General features: G+C 41.4%; 1 protein-coding gene and 1 long non-coding RNA gene across 6 annotated transcripts in view; one reads left to right on the top strand and one right to left on the bottom strand.

The window, feature by feature from the left end:
• The window catches only part of LOC122688056, a 34,360-nt gene extending 17,408 nt beyond the window's left edge, over window positions 1-16,952 (top strand). The window contains exons 2-3 of the long non-coding RNA XR_006339317.1: window positions 16,672-16,778; window positions 16,894-16,952. This is a non-coding gene — a long non-coding RNA (uncharacterized LOC122688056). The remainder of the gene's footprint in view (window positions 1-16,671; window positions 16,779-16,893) is intronic.
• IDO2 (indoleamine 2,3-dioxygenase 2) overlaps window positions 1-17,542 on the bottom strand; it is a 65,471-nt gene that overhangs the window by 36,009 nt on the left and 11,920 nt on the right. For 2 of the 5 annotated variants that reach the window (XM_043893866.1, XM_043893865.1), the window contains exons 2-3: window positions 5,637-5,732; window positions 423-542 (exon numbers count right to left, since the gene is read on the bottom strand). The exons of 1 other annotated variant lie outside the window; for it this stretch is intronic. In XM_043893866.1, coding sequence (XP_043749801.1) covers window positions 423-542; window positions 5,637-5,732 — 216 coding nt within the window. The remainder of the gene's footprint in view (window positions 1-422; window positions 543-5,636; window positions 5,733-17,542) is intronic. 2 more of the 5 variants (XM_043893868.1, XM_043893867.1) reach the window with 2 other exon arrangements.

The following is a 17,542-nucleotide window of genomic DNA, read 5'->3' as shown; positions in this document are numbered from 1 at the left end:
CTAAAGAAAATTAACTTCCTGGCCAGGTGGGGAGAAATGGTCTTTCATTTAAATGGGCCTTTTGCACTTCATTTTACTGCTGCTGCTGGGTAATAGTTAAGTCATGTCTGACTCTTTGAGACCCCCACGGACTATAGGCCCCCAGCCTCCTCTGTTCATGGGCTTTCTCAGGCAAAAATACTGGAGTGGGTTGCCATTTCCTTCTCCAGGAGATCCTCCCGACCCAGGGATTGAACTCATCTCTCCTGTATTGCAGGCAGATTCTTTACCACTGACCCACCCGGGAAGCCTTTGTGCTTCCTTCATCTCAAACCCAAAAGAAGACCGTGAAAGGAGCCATTTTCCAGGAAAACAGTGTAGACAGTGTTCTTCAGGGACAGAGAACCTGCCAGATGAGAAGACAGGAGTTCCTTTGTCCCTACCTCTTTGGGCTGCGTCTCCCCATCCTGCCAGACATACCCCATGGTGATAAAGCTCAGGACGAGGCGTGCCAGGCGCCACTCTCGGTAACCTGTGAGGAACTGGCAGTTCAAGAGCGGCATCTGTTCAGGAGAAATGTCCGGAGGTTACCAGTTGTGGGGGTGTAATGGCCATGGGAGTTTTGTGGCTTGAAGGGTCCTTTGGGTGTAACTGGTGGGTTATGTTTCAGTTAAGGCAATCCTCACACACTCATTTCTGCCCTAATCTCAGGACACTGCAGTAAGAGAGGTCTTTCACATGATATTGTTCATGAAATGCCAATACCTACATCCCATGCAAGCCCCCAAATTGTCCCCATGGTAGTGTCTGGACACTGGTCACCATTATTGAAGTGGCAACTTGATTGGAGTGTTATATTAACAGAATAAGGTAGTCCCAAGACTGATATCATGTATCAAACAGGGAGTCTCCCAGGGCGACTTTTACAATCCTGCCTTATCAAACACCTTCTGCTTAATGGGTACCACTGAACTTCAGTATCAGCCCACCTGCTGCGGGCGTGACTCTCTCAGTATAATTCCTAGGTGAAAAGGTAAACGAAGTCCAACGGAATTAGGAATCCACCCAACAAATTCCCTACGAGGGGGTGGTTGTGGGGAGCCCAAAGGCTGTTCAGTCCTTGTCCGAACTCTCCCGGTGACCCTGGGTGGGTCTTTTCACTTCTCCACCGGCTTCCTCCTCAAGATGAGTCATAGGGAAGTGTGGAGGCCACAGTTGCTATTGAAAGCAACACCCTGTGCACAAATATTTTATTCCTGACAGCCCTGCTTCTGCAAATAGTACCAGTTTCTCAGTTTAGTTCAGGATAGCCCTGGCTGCTTCAGATGACACCTCTGAGCTCTAATTTCCCTGCACATCCCGGCTGGGTTTCCTCCCCCCAACCCCCATCTCCGCCATCCTGCCCCCAGTTCTAGACACAGTCTGATCTAGGTCCTTCCAGGCGCACCTCTCTGGGGTCCCAAGTGCCAGAAGGGCGGCCGTGATAATGGCATGTATCTCTTTGAGAGAGGAGTGGGATGGGACCAGGGGTCCTATCGCCCTCGTAGAAGCTTCTGCCTCCGGGATGGGACTCCTTCCTATGCGGTCCTCTATGGACAGCCTTTCCCTGTCTTCCTCTTTGTACCAGATTCCACATTTTGTCCTAAAAATTGACTGAGATACAATCTTGAAAGTTCTGTGCGTTAGGGGGGTGTGGGCGAGGAAGGGAGGGAAGAGGGGAAAGGCGGGGTTGGGAGGACCACTGAGATATTGCATTTTAACAAGAACCAGCCTGAAAATTACAACCAGAGTTATTTATTCAGTATTTATTCTAAGGAAGTTACTAAAATGTCCAAGCCTTGATGCTAAAAGCGTCTCACTCAGGTTGGTATCCCATCTTCTCCCAAGACTCACAGGCCATAACTGAGGATCAGCAAGGGTAAGATATTTGCCCAAGGTCACAGAGCCAGGAGGTACTGAGCCAGGGTTATAGTTCAGTTCTGCTGGCCACTGCCCTGCACTATAAAGTCCTCTCTGCCAGATGAAAATCTGAAAGCCATATGTGTCATTTTACATTCTATCAACCACATTTTAAAAATAGGAAAGATAAAAAGAAAACACTGAAGTGGAATTGGTTTTAATAACATTTTATCGAGATTAATATATGCAAAATGTTAACACACGATCAACATTAAAAATATCGAGATATTTTACACTCTCCTTTTATAGTAAGTCTTCAAAATCCAGTGGATATCTGACATGTTAATTTGTCCCCAGTCATATTTCAAGGGCTCAGTGGCCATGAGTGGCTACTGGCTACCTACCATGCAGCCTCAAGGTAAGGGAATAAAGTTCCAAGATGTTCTGGGGTCACCTTCTATTTTTTCCTAGCTCAGGATTTATAATCAACTCTTTCTCCAAGGAGCCCTACTTCCGTTGATTGGAAAAGAGTTCAAATAAATGGGCACTGGGTTTGCTCTTTGCTAGCGGAATGCCACTGTTTCTAGATCCTCACAGTGGGCCAAGTTAGGAAATAGTGCATGTGTATGGGGGGTGGGGGTATGCCCTGGTGGGTCAGGGGTAAAGAATCCGCCTGCAATGCAAGAGACCTGAGTTCGATCCCTGGGTCGGGAAGATCCCCTGGAGGAGGGCATGGGAATCCACTACAATATTCTTACCTAGAGAATCCATTGGACAGAGGAGTCTTGCGGGCTACAGTCCACGTGGTCACAGAGAATCTGACACGGCTGGATGAGTAAGGAGCAGGATGTGTGTGTGTACGCCTGTTATGCTGCCGCTGCTGTTTAGTCCCTAAGCCATGTCCAGCCCTCTTGCAACCCCATGGACTACAGCCCGCCAAGCTCCTTTGTCAATGGGATTTCCCAGGCAAGAATACTGAAGTAGGCTGCCATTTCCTTCTCCAGGGTATTTCCTTACCTAGGCATAGAACTCACATCTCCTGCTTGGCAGGCAGATTCTTTACCACTGAGCTACCTGGCAAGCCCATACACCTATTATATACACTGTTTATCCACATAAATTTATTTGTCCATCTATGTATCAGTGTGCATGTACGTGTATATAAGGGCATCCCAGGTAGCGCTAGTGGAAAAGAACCCACATGGTGGTGATGGTTTAGTCACTAAGTCATGTCCGACTCGTGTGACCCCATGGACTGTAGCCTGCCAGGTTCCTCTGTCCGTGGGATTCTCCAGACAACAATATGAGAGTGTGTTGCCATTTCCTTCTCCAAAGAACCCACATAAATGATGCTAAAATGCTAAACATATCAGATGTCTCCAGCTCTAACCTGGTGTCACAGGTTGATCTTATTTTCCTGCCTTGTTATAACTTGCCTCTCTGACAGTGAAATATCACCCACAATTCATTTATTTATTTGCTCAGCCTAGTGTGTGTACACACACACACACAATGGTTTCAGAATTGTTCAACTGTACTGCTTTGCAAAACAAATTCACCAGCTTGAGCGCAGTGATTACAAATGGTTCTTTTTTAACCCAGCACCAGTCACAGCATCACTTTTCTGAGTAACCTAGGTCATCTCCCTTTCCCTACCCTCTTTCCTAAAGTGATGTCATGCATCTGTAGGACAGCTAGATTCACCTAGGTGTGATTGTCTGCATTCCATTCCAGCATCTCCCAACATTCTGGTTAATATTTTAAAATTTGCGGACCCTTCACTATGTGATGTACAATTCTATGGGTTTCACAAATGCATAGAATCACGTATCCACCACCAGAATACCATAGACTCCAGTTATGTTATCCTAAAATCCCCCTTTAGTAATCCTTTCTCTTCAGTCTCTCATCACCATTGACCTGTGTTCTGTCCTTATAGGGTTCACCTTCTCTGCAATGTCACATGAATGGAATCGGGATATGTAGCCTTTCGATTCTGACAAGTTTCATTTAGCAAAATGTACATAGAGTTTATCCATATTGTTGAATAAACCAATAGCTTATTCATTTTTGCCACTGAATAGCATTCCTTCATATGAAGACAACTCAGTGTCTTCCAGACTGTTGTAACAAAGTACCACAGGCTAGAGGGCTTATGAACAATGGAAATTTAATTATTTTGGTTTTGGAAGCTGGCAGTCCAAGACCAGGGTGCCGGCACGATGGGGTTCTATTGAGAACTGTCTTGCTGTCTTCTTGCTGTATCTTCCCATGACAACAACAGAGTGTCATAGAGCCCTGGGGTCACTTTGATAAGGGCACTCATCCCATTTATAACTATCCCCTTCTTCTCTCATGACTCAATTACCTTAGGTGTTGGTTGATTTGAGGTGTCAGTTTGACTAGGCTAAGAGAAGCCCAGATGGCTGGTAAACATTTTGGGGTGTGTCTCTGAGAGATTCTGGAAGAGGTTCTGGAAGAGATGTGGGGACTGAGTAAGGAACTCACCTCACCAGCTCAGGTGGAATCACTGCCCTGTGTAGGGCCTGAAAAGAACAAAATGGAGAAAGGGAGGCATTGCTCTGTTTAAGCTGGGACAGCCACTTCCCCTGACCCGTAGCATTAGCACTCCTAGTTCTTAGATCTTCAGATTCAGACTGGAACTTGCACCATTGGCTCCCTGGGTTCTCAGCTTTCCTGGGCCTCCTCCAACTTGCAGGTGGCAGACTGTGGGACCTCTCAGCCTCAGTAATCATGTGTGCCAATCCCTCCTAATAAGTCTCTTCCTATATAGATAGAAAAAAAAAAGTCTGTTTCTCAGCAGATCTCTGACTAATCACCTCCAAAGGCTCCGCCTCCTAACACTATCACATTGGGGATGAGGATTTCAATGCATGAATTTGGGAACCACACAAATGTTCAGGCCTTTGTACTCAGTTTAAAATTCCCCTGTTAAAAAATAAACAAATAAAATTCCCCTGTTGAGGGACATCTTGGTGGTTTCTGGTTTAGATAATCACTTACACATCTGCTTTTCCATGAACACAAAATTTCAGTTTACTTGGGTAAATATTTAGTAATGTGATTGCTGGGTTGTATAGTAATTCTTTATTTGAATCTGCCACCTGGATGGAAGGGGAGTTTGGGAATGAACACATGTATGTGTATGGTTAAGTCTCTTTGCTGTTAACCGGAAACTATGATAACATTGTTAATTGTCTATGAGTGAAAGTGAAAGTGTTAGTCACTCAGTTGTATCTGACTCTTTGAGACCCCTTGGACTGTACCCTGACAGGCTTCTCTGTCCATATAATTCTCTAGGCAAGAAAACTGGGAGTGGGTAGCTATTCCCTTCTTCAGAGGCTCTTCCCAACTCAGGGAACCCTGACCATGGGGCTTGATGTGAGAATTCCATGCCTATCCTGACCCAGATACAACTTATCCATCAATTTCCTGACAATTCTCAACCAGATTGCCTTCTTTAAAAACAAAACAAATATTTGTTGAGTGCTTAATATAATATAGTCCAGGAATTGTTCTGTGTATGCTCTGGAAATTTTAGGGAAACACACATCATACAAGAAGCAAGTGTTATTCCACTCATCACCAAGAGTGAGATTGTTTCAGTTCTGTGGATAAAGTCACCACCTTCAGTGAGTGGTCAGCTGACCCATGTCTACAATGTGGAGAAAGAAAAGTGGTGAGAGGATGAAAACAGGGTCGTGAGAAAGGGTCAGGGAGAACACAAGATGTTATACCTCATCTACTTGAGCTCGAAGCTGATGGTTCTCAATTAACTGGGGAAGTCTGTTGGCAATTTCCATCCAAGGACGATAGTGACCGGGGAGTTCTCTCTGCATCCAAAAAATACAAATGTCTCAGTATGTTAGACCTCTCTGGGAAGCAGCCTCAATGCTACTTTCAGATTTCAACCTTAAGGCAGAATTCAGGTCAATTCTATTCAACAAATATTGAGAATTCGCTGAATCCTATGTGAGGCACTCCAGATACACAGGTGACTAAAATACAGTACTTGTGATTAGGAGCGTGTGACTACTAAGGGATAAGTATAGTGTCATCGGACATAACCCATGCAGTATAATATATTCGATTATAGATGTGTGTAAGCTTAAGAAAGGGCTTCCCCAGGGGGCTTAGCGGTAAAGAATCCGCCTACAACGCGGGAGCTGCAGGAGACATGGGTGTGATCCCTGGGTCGGGAAGATCCTTTGGAGAAAGGAGTCACAACCCACTCCAGTATTCTTGTCTGGAGAATTTCCACAGACAGGGGAGCCTGGAGGTTATAGTCCATGGGGTCATGAAGAGTCGGACACTACTAAAGTGACTTAGCATGGCACAGCACCATTAAAAACTAGCAGAGGAGGGAGTGGTTAATTCTGTCGGTTATTCTAGGGGATCAAAGAGAAATGGTCATAGAAACATGACATTTGGGGCCACCATTAGGGTCTGAAAGTGACTTTTCAGGTTGGCAATTTGAAGATGAGAAGGCAGTGAAACAGAGCAGATGATGGATAAATCATCTGTTCTTGGGATTACAGATCATTCAGTGTTACTCAAATCTAAAGTTTAAGAGAAATGACAGATTAACGACAAATGACTCATAACAAATGTGAGTCACTCACTCATTAGTGAGGTGGATGAACCTAGAGTCTATTATACAGAATGAGGTAAGTCAGAAAGAGAAAAAGAGATACCATATATTAACGCATATATAAGAAATCTAAAAAGGTGGTACTGATGAACCCATTTGCAGGGCAGGAATCGAGATACAGAGAATGGACTTGTAGACACAGCGGGGGAAGGAGAGGGTGGGATGAACTGAGAGAGTAGCACTGATATTTATACATTACTCTGCATAAAATAGAAAGCTAGTGGGAAGATTCTGTATAACACAGGGAGCCCGGCCCGGCATGCTGTGATGACCTAGGGGGTGGGATTGGGGGGAGGCGGGAGGGAGGTTCAGGAGAGAGGGGATATATGTATGCTTATGGCTGATTCACACTGCTCTACAGCTGAAACCAGCTCAATATTGTGAAGCATTTATCCTCCGATTTAAAAGAAATTGGGGGAAAAAAGGTAGAGGCAGTGAGGATGATTTCCATGTTTATGAATCAAGTGACTGGATGAATTGGTGAGAACACCATGAACTGAAGCAGAAATACAGGTGAAGTCACAGACAGGGCACACAGTACTGAATTTATTGTTAGATCTGTCTAAAAATTCCATGGAATGTCACCTAAAATATCCATGGAATGTCAAGATATGGCTGTATACTGGGCAGCTGGGTATACAATTGGGAGTTCAGGAGAAAATTTACATTACAAATGTGCAACTGTAGAGTATCACTGTAGAGCAAATTCTACTTTGTGGTTAAAACGAAGAGTATACAAAGGTAGTTCAGGAGACGTTGCAAAGTGAAAAGAGAAGGCTTAGATCAGTGCACTCGGGGATCTTACAAGGCGGGCAGAGGAAACAAATCCAGCAATTCAGATTATGAAGACATGCACAGATGCTCAATGAGCCATAAAAGAACCACCCTATGGAAGTCAAGACATTAGAGGGTTTTCTTGGAGAGCCAGACATCTTTTAAGACTTCTTAAGTGAACAATGCAAAGACAGAGAGGAAAACAATAGAATGGGAAAGACTAGAGATCTCTTCAATAAAATTAGGGATACCAAGGGAATATTTCATGCAAAGGTGGGCACGATGAAGGACAGAAACTGTATGGACGTAACAGAAGCAGAGGATATTAAGAAGAGGTGGCAAGAATATGCAGAAGAACTATACAAAAAAGATCTTTATGATCCAGACAGACACAGTGGCATGAGCGCTCACCTAGAACTAGACATCCTGTAGTGTGAAGTCAAGTGTGCAGGCCTTAGGAAGCATCACTATGAACAAAGCTAGTGGAGATGATCGAATTCCAGCTGAGCTATTTGAAATCCTAAAAGATGACGCTGTTCAAATGCTGCACTCAGCATGCCAGCAATTTTGGAAACCTCAGCAGTGGCCATAGACTGGAAAAGGTCAATTCTCATTCCAATCCCAAAGAATATTCAAACTACCTTACAATTGTGCTAATTTCACATGCTAGCAAGGTAATGCTCAATATCCTTCAAGCTAGGCTTCAACAGTACACAAACTGAGAACTTTCAGAGGTACAAGCTAGATTCAGAAAAGGCAGAGGAACCAGAGGTCAAATTGTCAATATCTGTTTCCTCACTGAAGAAGCAAGGGAATTTAAAAAAAAGCACCTACTTTTGCTTCATTGATTATGTGAAAGCCTTTGACTCTGTGGATGACAACAAACTCTGGAAAATTCTTAAAGAGATGGGACTATCAGACCACCTTACCAGCTTTCTGAGAAATTTGCATGCAGGTCAAGAAGCAACAATTAGAACCGGACATGGAGCACCCAGTTCCAAATTGGGAAAGAAGTATGTCAAGGCTGAATATTGTCATCCTGCTTATTTAACTTATATGCAGGGTACATCATGAGAAATGCTGGGCTCGATGAAGCTGGAATCAAGATTGCTGGGAGAAACGTCAATAACCTCAGATATGCAGGTGACACCACCTTTTGACAGAAAGCAAAGAGGAGCTAAAGAGCCTCTTGATGAAAGTGAAAGAGAGTGAAAAAGCTGGCTTAAAACTCAACGTTCAAAAACTAAGATCATGGCATCCGGTCCACCACTTCATGGCAAATAGATGGGGAAACAATGGAAACAATGACAGACTTTATTTTTCGGGGCTCCAAAATCACTGCAGATGGTGACTGCAAGCATGAAATTAAAAGACACTTGCTCCTTGGAAGAAAAGCTATGATCAACCTGGACAGCATATTAAAGGCAGAGGCATTGGTTTGCCAACAAAGGTCTGTATAGTCAAAGCTATGACTTTTCCAGTAGTCAGGCTTTTCTGGGTGTGGGAGTTGGACCATAAAGAAGGCTGAGAACCAAAGAATTGATGCTTTTGAACTGGTTGCTAGAGAAGACTCTTGAGAGTCCCTGGGATTGCAAGGAGATCAAACCAGTTAATCCTAAAGTAAACCAACCTGAAAATAGTCATTGGAAGGCCTCATGCTGAAGCTGAAGCTCCAATACTTTGGGCACCTGGTGCGAACAGCTGACTCATGGGAAAAGACCCTGCTGGGAAAGACTGAAGGCAGGAGGTAAAGGAGGCAACAGAGGATGAGGTGGTTGGATAGTATCATTGACTCAATGGACATGAGTTTGAGCAAACTCTGGGAGATGGTTAAGGACAGGGAAGCCTGGCTTGCGTGCAGTCCAAAGAGTCAGACATGACTGGGTGAGTGAGCAACAGGGATTTATTTATCAAATGGCCAAATGCATCATTTTAAGTAAGTTTACCTCTTTAAAATAAAAACTGAAACATCACTAACACATATATAGCAATGCAGATTGGGGTCATGGAAACAGGGTTTGAAATATAGTGTGCTGAAGAGGTAAGAGTGTAGAGATTGAATATATGAATTACTATTTTGGGAGCACCATAAGGCATTAAGGCTTCCCAGGTGGCTCAGTGGTAAAGAATCCGCCTGCCAGTGCAGGAGACGCAGGTTCGATCCCTGGGTCAGGAAGATCCCCTCGAGAAGGAAATGGCAACCCACTCCAGTATTCTTGCCTGGAATAGCCCATGGATAGAGGAGTCAGGTGGGCTACAGTCCATGGGGTTGCAAAAGAGTCAGACATGACTTAGCGGTGAAACAACAAGATAAGGCATTAACAAGGGGAAAGTTTGTATTTGAGAGCTGTTTCCACTGAAGAATAAAAGATTTGAGTGGTTTACAGTCTGCTACTCAAGAGGCAGAGACTGCAGAAAAAGGAGAGAGGAAATAAAAAAGAAAAGAATCATGAGGAAGGGGAGGAGGAGAGAAAGAGCCCCGATGGAACACATTTAAAGAAATAGGAAGGCTGCCCCCGTGGGTTAGTGGTAAAGAATCTGCCTGTCAATGCAGGAGACAGTTCCAACCCTGGTCTGGGAAGATCCCATATGCCTCACAGCAACTAAGTCCATGTGTTGAGTCTGTGCTCCAGAGCCAGGAAGCCACAACTACTGAGCCACACATCCTAGAGCCCGCGCTCCACAACCAGAGAAACCACCGCAATGAGAAGCCTGTGCAGCACAAGGAATAGTAGGCCCTGCTTGCAGCAACTAGGAAAATCCTGTGCAGCACTGAAGACCCAGGACAGCCAAAAATAAAAATAGACATATATATATATTTTTTTTCTTTTTTAATAAAGAGAATAAGAAAGTCTGGAGTATGAAGGAATTCATTTCTTATGAACTTAATTTCTCAGCAAATGGTAGTGAAGAGTCAGGTAGTATGATTTGAGGAGAGAGGTGAGTGTTATCTTCATTATAGGAGAAGGAACAGGAAATGAAACACAAAATGCAAATATATCACAATGCATAGTAGGTATATTATAACACATTATCATGAGTTAGAAAACCCAGGGAAATTTGAAAGCAATTAGTTTGGAGAGCTGTAGGTCTATAAGTTACCAATAAGTCACTTATTTCTTAGAACGTAAAATAAAACTGGAAGAATCTAACATCCAATGCACAACCTGCGAAAATTATAGACTTCATTTAATCCTCTGCTTTCTATCTTCTATCAATTCAGGACAAACTAGGGCACCCTTTGGTAGCTTTCTTAAATTTATCAGATTATTATAATTTCATAATTTAAATTTTTTAATATAGATATTGCCAGGGGGGGATTTCCCCTCTACCTTTCCTAAGTTCTTGAGTCTGGACTTATAATAAATTGACACAAAAGAGATTAAGAGGAGAAAAAGAAAGGAATGTTATTAATAGCTTGTGCATACAGACTATTAGAAATGTGACCTCAGAAATGGGACCTGAGAAGTGACCATAGCGGGCAACTTTTATTCTTTTTAGACAAGGAAACAATAAATCTGTGATGAAAGGACAAGATGATGAAACTTGGGCTTCATGTATTTAGTGAAGAATCTATACAGTCTTGTCCTGGGGTCATCAATTAAAGAACTAACAGGGTTTTATTTATTCAGGCTTCTCGGCTCAAATTCCCTACCTATGGTGATAAGGGTGTCTTCCTATCTCCATGTGCAAGGAGGACATCTTTCATAGGAGAGATTTATTTCCCTGCTTCTAGGAAGACAGAAAAGAGGGTCAAAGTTCCTTTTGAATTTACTATTTCTTTCTGGTTTTAAATGGTCTTTTTATTTTTAAAAAATTTATTTATTTTTAATTGGAGGATAATTGCTTTACAATATTTCGTTGGTTTCTGCCATATGTCAACATGAATCAGCCATAGATATATATGTATATATATATATGTCCCATCCCTCTTGAACCTCCTTCCTGCTTCCCACCCTGACTGTTTCTTTAGTAACTTTAGTTCAATATAATCAATATGAAGGACTTCCCTGCTGGTCCAGTGGTTGGGATTTTGCCTTCCAATGCAGGTGGTATGGGTTCAATCCCTTGTTGGGAAACGAAGATCCTACATGCCTTGTAGTCAAAGAGACAAAACATAAAACAGAAGCAATACGGTAACAAAGTTAAGGAAAGACTTTAAAAGTAGTACACATCAAAAAAAATTTAAAAAAAGAAGAAAGAATGTAAAGAACAGAAGACAAAATAATCAGTATGATTGAGGCATATTCAGGGTTAACTTGCCCAGGGCCCCAACAATATGGGTATTCACAAAGAAGAAACCATACCATTTTCTCCTCATATATTCTTCACCCAGTCCCTCAATTTCTCAAAGGTAGAGTCCACTACACTCCTCTATTCTCCCAGGGTAAAAAACATTTATAAGCATAATGGTCATTTTCCCTAGCAGTGAAGTAGAGTTGAAGAAAGCTGGTAACTGACCCAAGTTTGGGGGTTTACAGAGTGGTGGCAGAGTTAAGAATGCTCGCACTCACAGAGGCACAGAGATTTACGGTTAACTGACTCTGAACCAGCAATCTGTTTTTCTCCTGTTTTACAAACAGCAATTGAATGCAGTAACAGAGACAAGGGAATATAGTATTTTCAAAGAAAATCACAGAAGGAGACTCAGTATTCAGGAGGTCTTTTTTTTTTTTTAACTGATCTTTTCCTTTTTTTTATTAGTTGGAGGCTAATTACTTCACAATATTTCAGTGGGTTTTGTCATACATTGACATGAATCAGCCATGGAGTTACACGTATTCCCCATCCCGATCCCCCCTCCCACCTCCCTCTCCACCCGATTCCTCTGGGTCTTCCCAGTGCACCAGGCCCGAGCACTTGTCTCATGCATCCCACCTGGGCTGGTGATCTGTTTCACCGTAGATAATATACATGCTGTTCTTTCGAAATATCCCACCCTCACCTTCTCCCACAGAGTTCAAAAGTCTGTTCTGTACTTCTGTGTCTCTTTTTCTGTTTTGCATATAGGGTTATCGTTACCATCTTTCTAAATTCCATATATATGTGTTAGTATGCTGTAATGGTCTTTATCTTTCTGGCTTACTTCACTCTGTATAATGGGCTCCAGTTTCATCCATCTCATTAGAACTGATTCAAATGAATTCTTTTTAATGGCTGAGTAATATTCCATGGTGTATATGTACCACAGCTTCCTTATCCATTCATCTGCTGATGGGCATCTAGGTTGCTTCCATGTCCTGGCTATTATAAACAGTGCTGTGATGAACATTGGGGTGCATGTGTCTCTTTCAGATCTGGTTTCCTCAGTGTGTATGCCCAGAAGTGGTATTGCTGGGTCATACGGCAGTTCTATTTCCAGTTTTTTTTTAAAATGGGTTTGAGAAAAAGCTGTAAGTCAGTCATCACCTCTGGCTTTCTTTCACTGATACCTAGAAAAGGGATCGTATTCTGAGAACAAAAGCACCCTGGGGAATTCTCTGTAGTTAGGACTTGGTACTTTCACACTGGTGGCCTGAGTTTAATGCCTGGTATGGGAAATACAATCCCACAAACCACGTGGCACAACCAAATATATATATATATATACAGCATACATATAAATATACAGCATCCTGGATTTTTGTTTCTGGGCTTGCATGGAAATCTTTAAATACTCCATTGTTCCTCAACCTGAGCCACCCTCTATTCTTTAATACCTCCTTTCCCCTTAGACGCCTCAATGCTTCTTACCCTTCTTCCTCTTTCTCATCCTCTCCCTTCTTTGAACAGCTCAAGTGTGTGGACTCCGGTATCACCCCGCAAATATAAGAAAACAGTGAGCTTTGAGAACCTCTGGGTTCTCCAAGTGCAGTCCCCATCTGGCAGCATTGGAATGATGTGAAAACTTGTTAGATATGCAAATTTGGGGGGCTCTTCCCCAGACATATTGAACCCAAAACTCAGGGCTGGGGCCCAGCTTCTGTGCTTTAGCAAGCCCTATAGCTGAAGCTAATGTAACCAAAAGTTTGAAAACCACTGGTGTGGGGACCTCAAAAGTGAAGGGAGAAAGGATTTTAAAGCTAGTTCACAATCCATTTGAAATGTATCCACCAAGGTTTCCTTGGTGGTCTCCTGGTGGAGAATCCACCTGTCAGTGCAGGGGGCACGGGTTTGATTCCTGATCCGGGAATATTCCACATGCTGATATTCCACCGCATCTGAGCTGGTGCCCTGTGACTGCTGAAGCCCGGGGTGCCTAGAATCTGTGCTCCGCAACCATAGAAGCCACCGCAGTAGAAAGCCAGCACCCTTCAGGGAAGGATAGTTCCCCACTCCCTGTAACTAGAGAAAGCCCACACACAGCAATGAAGACCCAGAGCAACCAAAAATAAAACTTAAATAAACAAATCACTCTTTCTAAGAAAAAAAAAACCACCCACCCTTCCTGTGGGCTTTTCCTCTAGCAACTGAATAAAATAATGAATCATGTTCATTACTTTCTGACTGCCAGATTCTTTTTTAAGTTACAGTGTGGGGGGCAGGACCAGCCGATGAGTATTTCTCTACACAACATCCCTTTTGGTGTTAGTTAATACTTCTCTGTCTCATCTGTTTCAAAACCTGCAGACAATCCTAATGTGCTGTGAATGAATATTGGTAATTGCTTACAATTTTTGGCTATCATTAACAAATCTGAAACAGTCATTCTTCTACATGCATATTTAGGTGTTGTCTCATTAGCAGGACAAATTTATAAATATGGATTTTACTGAATGAAATATTTTTGCACCTAGAATGGTTGAGAGCCTCTTCTTGATTTTCTTACAGAAAAGTTACATGAATTGATAGTTGCATTTATATAATATGTAATATATAATGGGAGTGCCAGTTTATTTATGAGTCTAACAAGGTTGAGCATTACCAAACTTTTTTGTTGTTATTTTTAAAGGTACATACATTGGATTCTTTGCACTAAAATTCTATAGTTATTTTAATATTCAATAATAAGATAAACATCCAAAAATATTCCTTTCTCAAAAATGATGATTAAAATAATGTAGTCAATGTTGATGGCAAGACAGTCAAAAAGCACAGAATTTAGAAGGTGGAAAGTAAAATTACTCTTGTTCTCATCCTCTCTTCTAGCAGTAATGACCCTTGGACATTTCTGTGGTTTTCCAGAAATTTTGTATGTTATCATTGTATTGTTTACATTTCTGTGATTACTGATGAGTTTGAATATCTTGTCTTATGTTTTTGTCGTATTGCATTTTGGGTGCAGGTGTGAAACTGCCATTCACATCGGGGTAGTCAAATGAGCCAGTATTTTCATTTATGCATTGGGTTTTTGGTTATACTTAGAAAGTTCTTCTTGTCCCAATATTACTTCTTTTTAGAATATTTCTAGTTTATCTGTTGATGATTACTTCTTTAATCTATCTACACTTGTGTCGTGAGTTAGGATAGATTATCTCATTAGTGCCCTTTCAAAATAGAGGAAGTTCAAGCCAGAGAAATTAAGTAACTTTCCCAAGGTTACCCATATCATTGGCGGTCAGGTCAAACCACTTCTGACTCAAAGTTCAGTGTACTTTCCAGCACCACCTGAGAGTAAACACACAGAATGGCAAGTGGGGGGATGTTTAGTGCAAGGGGATAAGAAGTCCAGAGAAGCCTGACATGTTTTTCTTCCCCTTATTCCAATGATCAGAAGACCATTGGATGGACAGAAATAATAAAATCTGTGGCCTTCTTTTCTATTTTTTTTTTTCAGTTTCCTATTTGATATTATTGTTTTTCTGGACTTTTATATCTGTCAAAGTATAGTTTTCAAAAGTTGAAAAATGACTCATGCAAATATGGAATGCATGTCCAAAATAAATTTAGTTTATTAATGAGGAACTCAACAGGATGGCCAAGTTAGTTCAAAAGCACTTGATAGACTGAAGTGTTTATAGAGTTTTTAAAAAATGAATGCTAAAAAATTAATTGCTAAGTTAAAAACATGGTAATGGGTTAATGTCCTATGTGGCACAACCGTCACAAACTTTAGGGTTATATTTTCTACTCAACAGAAATCACTTGCAGCTCTTTTGAACAAAATTTTGCAAGTTAACATGTAGTTTCAGAGATTCAGTCTGACTCAATAGTAAGCAGCATGTCAAAAAAGGAGCATCGTTCTTAAGGAAGGTAATTAAGTAATCCTAAAGTGAGACTGCTAATTAGACAGGGCTCCAGGTGATAGTGACTAAAACTCAGCCCTCCTTTTGCTCTGCTTTGGATAGTTCTTCTCAATACATTTATAATCTAAGAAAGAACAGATTTTATAGAAATCATGTATTTTATAGAAATACCAAACTGTATTATACTGGTTCACAAAATCAACTTCTGGTTAAGAAAATAGTACAGAAAGCTAAAAAAAAAAAAATTTAAAGGTTTAAGTGAAATTATACCAGTCAAATGTCAATAAGGAAAAGCTGGGTGATAACATTAGTATCATAAAAATTAGAATGTGATCTATTGGACTGAGTAGAATTTGAAAGAGATGATTTTTAGGGAAATAAAAGACTGGAAAAATGGAAAGAGGCTGGTGTGACATAGCTGCCAAGTAAAGAGGAGGCAGAAATATTAGATGACTTTGAAGAGATGGGTAGGCAGCATGAGTGGGCTCTGAGGCAACACCAAAGTATAGGATTTTTTTCTAAAGAGAGGAGTTACGTGGTTTGATTTTTTTAACTTAAGGGTTACTCTGATTGCCATGCAGGAGTGTATTATAGTTGGGCAAGAGGGGAAATAAAGACAGTTTACAAAGCAACAGTCCAGGAAGAAATGGTGGTGGATTGCACTAGGGTGAAAAAGAGAAAGGTGGGCAGCTAAGAGATAGATTTCAGAGACAGGGATGAATTCATTCATTATCACAGGAGTCATTAGAATAATAAAGATTACTGCAAGACTCAATTACAAAATATGTAGTTAAGGGTAACACAGGTCTAGAACAAAGTGAACACTGACTAAACAATAGTTCAGTTCAGTCACTCAACTACTATAAAATAACTATATATTATAAAGGGGTTATTGTAGGAACTAAAAAAATATTCCATTCTTAATGAAATATAGAAGAATGATATCAATAAATTTTGCTAATACTTTGAAAATCTGAATTGAAACCCCGATTGAAAAACTGAATTGGAACCCCAATTGAAAAAAAAACAAACAACAACAACAAAAAAAAAACTTTTGTTTTTTTGCCCAGAAGTATTAAATCTAAATAGACAAAAAGCAAAGAGGAAATGAAAAATATAATTAAAAACTTTTCACCTAAAATCTGTCCTTTCTTAAGAATTATGATATATTATCTCTTCCAGAGCATAGATGAAGATGAGAAAGCAATTAATGCAATTTGTGAAGATAACAGACCCTCAGGACTAACCCCTGAAACAGTAACACTACTGTGGTGTATGAATACAAAAAGGTAATTCTTAAATAAAATATTATCAAACTGAATTCATTGGTATAAAAGACCAACCCATGTTTGGCATTACTGTGAGTATATTTTGACATTGAAATGTTGTTTGGTTGTCTTTTAGTTGCTAAGACGTATCCAACTCTTTTGCGACCCCATGAACTGGAGCCTGCCAAGTTCCTTTGTCTGTGGTATTTCCCAGGCAAGAAGACTAGAGTGGAGCATCATTTCCTCTTCCACGGGATCCTCCCCACCCAGGGACTGAAACTGCGTCTCCTGCATCGCAGGTGGATTCTTTACCATTGAGCTGCCAGGGAGGCCCTTGGAAAGTTGTTATGAAACATAAAATCAGAAAGGCCAAGAAAGAGTACAGAAAAGGTTTAGAAAGAATATTTTGATAAGTTGTTTGAGGGCATGCCAAAGTAACAATGAGCTGTGCTGAGTTGCTCAGTCACGTCCGACTCTTTGCAACCCCATGGACTGCAGCCCACCAGGCTCTTCTGGCCATGGGGATTCCCCAGGCAAGAATATTGGAGTGGGTTGCCATTCCCTTCTCCAGGGAATCTTCCCAACCCAGGGATCAAATCTAGGTCTCACACACTGCAGGTGGCTTCTTTACCATCTGTGTTACCAGGGAAGCCCCAAAGTAACAATAAATGGATGTTAAAATGCCCTCCAAGGTGGAACTTGGCAATGATAAATTTTCTTTTTTTCTTTCTAACTGTTTCGTTTTGCTTGTCTTTTTTCCTGGAGGATGTAAACAGATTTGGGAC

Source organism: Cervus elaphus, chromosome 32 (assembly GCF_910594005.1).
Source record: "Cervus elaphus chromosome 32, mCerEla1.1, whole genome shotgun sequence".
In the NCBI taxonomy this organism is placed as follows: domain Eukaryota; kingdom Metazoa; phylum Chordata; class Mammalia; order Artiodactyla; family Cervidae; genus Cervus; species Cervus elaphus.
This window is presented reverse-complemented; position numbering and strand designations above follow the sequence as displayed.